Here is a 5,724-nt window from a genome sequence, read left to right on the forward strand (position 1 = left end):
ACAAAAAATAAACCTTAAATCTTATTCAATCTTAAAAGCTAGCTCGTGACAAGAAGATGGTTTGAAACAATGTAAGTCAACATGTATGCCCAAATCAATATGGTATCGTACACTTAAAACATAAAATAAAACGTTAAAAGTAGCTCATAAAAAGACCAAACTAATCAACTCAAGTAGCTATTTTTATGTAATTAAAGTAGATCATCACTTAAAGAAATTGTCAAGCAAAAAAATCACTCTGCAGATATAATAGTTGATTAATGATTATATAACTTAAATCACCATATAAATAATAAATATGTCAATAACATTAAATTTGCTTCAGATTAAATAATGACTCTTCAGTCAAAATAGTTAACCCTCTCTGTTAAAGTGCTCTTCAATTCAATAACAGCTCTCTCCGAATCTCACTTGCATACATACAATGAGAAGCGGCCAGTTCGGGTCTGATGGAGACAAACTTGCAAATCTGACTACTTATAAAATTACGCAAGTTTGTAATTTCAAGTAGCACATTGAAATGAAATATAATCAAATATAACTATAACAATATGGTAAAGTCAAAAACACTATGGTAATACCAACTTCAACAGGTATATAATCTCCAAAAATGCTTATAACCTAAAAAGTAAGTCAGATTCACGCTCTCCACAAGCGAAGAGTTGGTTTTACCTCTTCCCAACCTCTCAAACTGGATGGATCTTGTTAGACTCATTAGGAGCTTAATTTTTGTAACTTAGATTTGACCATGTCCACTTGTTCTGCCCAAAAGAAAAAAGACAATGAAGATGAAAACAACATACAGAAAAAGTGATCAGTACAAAAACTGCTTGAATCCATGCACAGATAGAATATTTTACTTTGTTCTGATGTTGTTGCTTTCTGAACAGTTGTACGGAAGAATAGATTGCCATTTCTCCGGTAGACAGCCTGGTGATGAAGTAACAAAGTACATCCTCGTAAATTAATTAAAACTTGAATGATATTATTACAAAGGTCTATCATATATCCACATTTATACCTTATTTATCATACATGCACAAAGGGCTTCAAATTTAAGAGGATAATACAACAAAATAGATCAAGGAAGTCATCAGTTCAACTTGTGATAATTGAAAGAATCAAGGTATTAAAAAACTCAAAACTACTTTAGTTGTTTCATGCCACCATGTAAAGACCTCCATTTCATAAGATAAAGGCTTGACAAAAATCCTACCGACTCCACCCCACCGTGGCCTCCTTTATCTTTTTGGAGAATCCCAAGAGGGAACTGGAAAGTGATTGAATAAAACTGCTAAACACCGTACACATGTTCTAAGCCATCCATTCCACTATCTAAGTAGATTTAATGAGTAGGGACAGTGGAATGTAAGACCATACCAGACAGGGAAAAGGAGGATTAGATATTTCATCAATCATCATTTGAACACAATTTGCTCATCTGTTGAGAAGTACCATCCAGACAGTGATGTTAATCTGTAAATATCATTAAAGCACCTTCTGGTTGCAAGCTACTAAATATAAATATCTTTTAACGATGAAAAAACTATATGCCCAAATTATGATTTACCCTAGCTTTTGCCTTAATTTAGAGATCATTGTTATTGTATCGAATATAATGGTCCATTTTGGTCAAATTACCCCAAAATAGATTGACCATATCCGGTACAGATCCCATACGCATGTCATGTCAGCACAGTGGCACCGAAAGTGTAGATTCCATGCAACTTAGAGGAAAAGTGGATCAATTGTGTCGTGTTGTCTTGCTATGGGTAAAATTTGCGTACATTCTACCCTCCCTAGACCACACTTGTGGGATTTCACTGGGTATGTCTTTGTTATTGGTGTACCATGCTTGAGTTTATGTGAGGATCTTTCCAGTGGAAGAGTGGTTGACAGATCAGACAAGTTTTGAAACTAGCACCGATGGATCTTTCCAGTGAAAGAGTGGTTGACAGATCGTAAAAGAAGAAACCAAAGATGAGCAAAGTGAAATGAACTTTTTCCTTTCTTTTTTTGATGAAAAGCAAGGGACAAGGAACTTATTTTCGTCAAATTCTCATTATGACCTTTCTACATCTGCATTAAAGAATTCCCTAATCAATCTCATTTGATGGAGATAGGCAGATGCTGCATTTGAGATTGAGATTTTTTGACAACTTTATCAAAGCTATAGTTCTCCTTGATTTCATTTCTTTTCTCACTATATACCTTCCTCTTTACTCCCCAATGCTTTAGCCACTCACCACTCTCAAATATTAGCTAAACATTGAAGTATAGATCACTGCTTCAAGAATGCACATGCAATTGAAAAAAACTTGACATTACAGGTGCATAGCAACATTAAAATTATTGTGATTAACAATAACTGAAATCTAAATTTCAACTTCAAAAAAAGAAACTGAAATCTGAATTTGAATTAGAATCCCCTTCACCTTTACACCAACAATACAAATTAGACAAAAGCAATCTTTTTATATTTCTCAACTCTTAAGCTCTTTTCATGACCTTGATTTATCCCCCTGTAAATATCATTCTAATTCATCCAAAAACACATAGCAGGCACTTCCAATGCTGCTTTCATTACCTCAAACTTGCTATAGTTGCGGGTGCCCTAATATGAATGTCAAGTAGAGAAAAGAGTACTGCCAATCTACAGCATTATAACAAGTCATTAGATCTTTTCAACCGCTTTGGACATGCAACGCTAATTCATAACAGTTCATTTTACATTCTTAATGTGATTGGATTTACACGCATAGAGAGAGTACTAATAGCTGGTCTGTTCTATGCTCTCCATCTCTCATTCTTGTGGAACCATAGATATTTTGCATTAATTCACGCATCTCTTCTCATTCAGGTCTTGAATGGCTATTCTTAGACTAATTTCTGAAGATTTTCTCATTAATAACCACAATCAAAATATATCAGATGGTAAACACTTGAGAATTGCAATATCAAGGACTCGATCCAATGTCACACTCTAAAACCCCTGTAAATCCACTAGCTCCAATTTCTTCCATTTATCTATCTAAGATCCACACCAAAGTGAATGACAACAAGAATAAGGGAGACCCACCTTATACTGCTAGTACTACCAAAAAAGGGACTATGGATTCCATAAATTACGGAGAACCTTCATCCCCTAAATCCAAATTGTCAAGTAAGTGCATCAAGCAAATTAATCTTCATATTTGTAAGTCCTTACTACCATTGGGCTTACCAAGTTTGGTTCTACACTCACTCATTACTCATTAGATATCAATAATCAATGAGGATCTTTCATTTTTTCTACAAAAATACACCGAAATGTGGAAACTAACTAGCCTACAACAGACTTAAATCAAACATTCTAAAATGTGGATGTTAACTATCCAATAATTGACTTTAATCAAATATTTTTAAATGTGTACATTGACTAGCCAACAACAAACTTCAATCTCACTGATAGTACCTTGGCTATAACCGTGGTACATGTTTCCTATTAAAAAATAAGTTTTATACCTTCTCTGTCCTGTGCTCCAGTCTTCTTTTGGTTACTATAAATGAGTAGAAAGTATACTCAATGCTTCCCAACAATGGTGGAAAAGTGCCATCATAAAAGTATCTGACCCCGGTGCCTTATCTCAGAACAGAACTCTTTATTGCATCCACCTCTTCGTCCAATCTAAAAGGTTTTTCAAATGTCTCCCTATCATCCAGATTGAATTAAGAAATCCGTCTTCAAGTGACATTTCACCTATGTTCTTGTTTACAGCCTCTTGACGGCATAGTACTGGACCATTCCTTTTCTTATATCCTTCTCATCTTACAGCATCGCCAATCAATGTCAAACCTATCAATGTAATCGAGATTTCAAATGATTTCAGGTTCAATGTTTTAATCTGTATGTGTAGATATCTTAACTTAGGATTTACTAGTTTATCTAAATTCTAAATCTTAAATTGTTCTGAATCCTTTATTAGGGACTGAGCGAGCATTTGCCATCTTATTAGAGAACCGTCTATAACTATCTCCTTCTTTCAGCCTAGTGAGTAGTGATTCGCGATTCTTCCCCCAACTGATTTCTTCTGTGACAAGTAATTGACTAAGTCGTTGACAAATTACTATACCTCTGACTTTCTCCTAACCTATGAGATACATCAAGGAACCAACTCCACTTCCCTGTTGATATGGCCTCCCTCCCTAACCTGGAATGTAGCAAGGATTTCTCCAAGCTCATACTTTCCTTTGCCTTGGATTGTATTGATTCCCAAAAGGGAGTTGACATCTTTCCCCACTATTTATTTCTTCTACATCTTAGAGGCAACCTCACCCATTTCCCTAAAGAGATGGATTTTTAGTCTTAAAATGTTATCAGCTTAAAAGGTAGTTTCAAGCTTGGATTTAATGTGCAGCCAGCCTTAGCCTGCTTTGAAATCTCCCAAGACTCTTCAATAATGTCCCAGGGTAAAACCCTATGTAGTTTTATTGAACTACAAAATCAAACAGAACTAAAAGAAAATCCATGAATCACTAGTAAGTGTGGAATTCGAGAAAATAAGAACAGCATACCCTAGAATCAGGAAGGTTACTGAGCTCGGCTATCGCAACCTCGTGACTTCTCACCTATGTTGCCATAAATATAATCATTAGGACTTCCCACCCAACTCTCGATCGGTACATCAAAACTTACATATTAGCGCTGTTAAAGTATCGACTCAATTACCTCCTTGACGAGATGCCCGTGGGACTCCGATTCCGGCAAACTGCAACTCCCTGTTGCGGACATTCCTTTCTCTTTTTCATTTTTTAAAACAACAAATCTTTATTTATAGTTAGCGGCAGCAATAGATCGGTTAAGTTAAATTTGGATGACTCATAATGGCAAAGAATAATAATTGCCCTAAAAATTTTAATTTAATTCAAATTTATTTGGGTCAAAATGCATTAAGTAACCTGTCAAAATCCGACTCAATTTATTTTTTTATTGAGCCTAATTATTTTATTTGGTATTTTAAAATATAATAGTACCTTACAAAAATTTTCTTTTTATTATATCTATAAATAATAATATGTCAAATTAAAAAAATTAAAAATATTTTAACAAGATTTCTCATGGATAATTTTGGGTTACATATCAACTCAAATTTTAATGGGTTGAACTCATGAATGAACGGATCAATAATCTGTCCAAATTTAAACGAATTGGGCGGATAAGACAGATTGAGATTAATTTTACCTATTTACAGCTAAATTACCAAATATATTTACATAGTTGGCGGGACCATACTCCATTAATTAATACAACATTATATTTTGAGGACAATTACTCAATATTTAAATTTATTAATAGCATATTAAAAATATTTATACACAAATCATGAGCCTATTATAAAAATATATAAGTTAAGTGGAATAAATATTTTTAAAATAGGTATAGAACGTGATATTTTTGTTATGAATTTATTGTTTTCATTAATTTGAGTTGATGTTTTTTTAAATAAATAAATAAATATATATATATATATATATATATATATATATATATATATATATTTCATTACACACTCGATTCCAATTTATTTCTCTTTGATTTTCTTTTACTATTAAAAAAAATATCTTAGTCCTTTTTTTGATAACTTTTTTGTTTCAAATTTTTATATTAGAATGTTTATGACCAGACCCAAAAGTGGCCTAGTATTAAAGAGAAAAACAAACAATGACAAAACGATCAAGGAAAGC

General features: G+C 33.3%; 1 protein-coding gene across 1 annotated transcript; it reads right to left on the reverse strand.

The window, feature by feature from the left end:
• Positions 1 to 286: 286 nt before the first annotated feature.
• On the reverse strand, positions 287 to 4,771 carry LOC125834200 (uncharacterized). Its single transcript, XM_049513371.1, has 4 exons — positions 4,709 to 4,771; positions 4,555 to 4,608; positions 861 to 930; positions 287 to 761 (listed from the first exon to the last, which is right to left on the reverse strand). The coding sequence occupies exons 1-4, from the start codon at positions 4,769 to 4,771 to the stop codon at positions 715 to 717; spliced, it is 234 nt and encodes a 77-aa protein (XP_049369328.1). The 3' UTR covers positions 287 to 714.
• Between the last annotated feature and the right edge of the window lie 953 nt (positions 4,772 to 5,724).

This window comes from Solanum verrucosum, unplaced genomic scaffold (assembly GCF_900185275.1).
Source record: "Solanum verrucosum unplaced genomic scaffold, falcon-dt-bn FXZP01000168.1, whole genome shotgun sequence".
NCBI classification, from domain to species: Eukaryota; Viridiplantae; Streptophyta; class Magnoliopsida; order Solanales; family Solanaceae; genus Solanum; species Solanum verrucosum.

What these genes read in the sequence shown, in the direction of transcription:
- LOC125834200 (XM_049513371.1), bottom strand. Translation starts at nt 4,771, where the DNA reads ATGTCCGCAACAGGGAGTTGCAGTTTGCCGGAATCGGAGTCCCACGGG. An exon ending in ACGGGCATCTCGTCAAGGAG is followed by an intron (nt 4,609 to 4,708) that starts GTAATTGAGTCG and finishes ATGGCAACATAG; the next exon opens with GTGAGAAGTCACGAGGTTGC. An exon ending in AGCAACAACATCAGAACAAA is followed by an intron (nt 762 to 860) that starts GTAAAATATTCT and finishes TCTTTTGGGCAG; the next exon opens with AACAAGTGGACATGGTCAAA.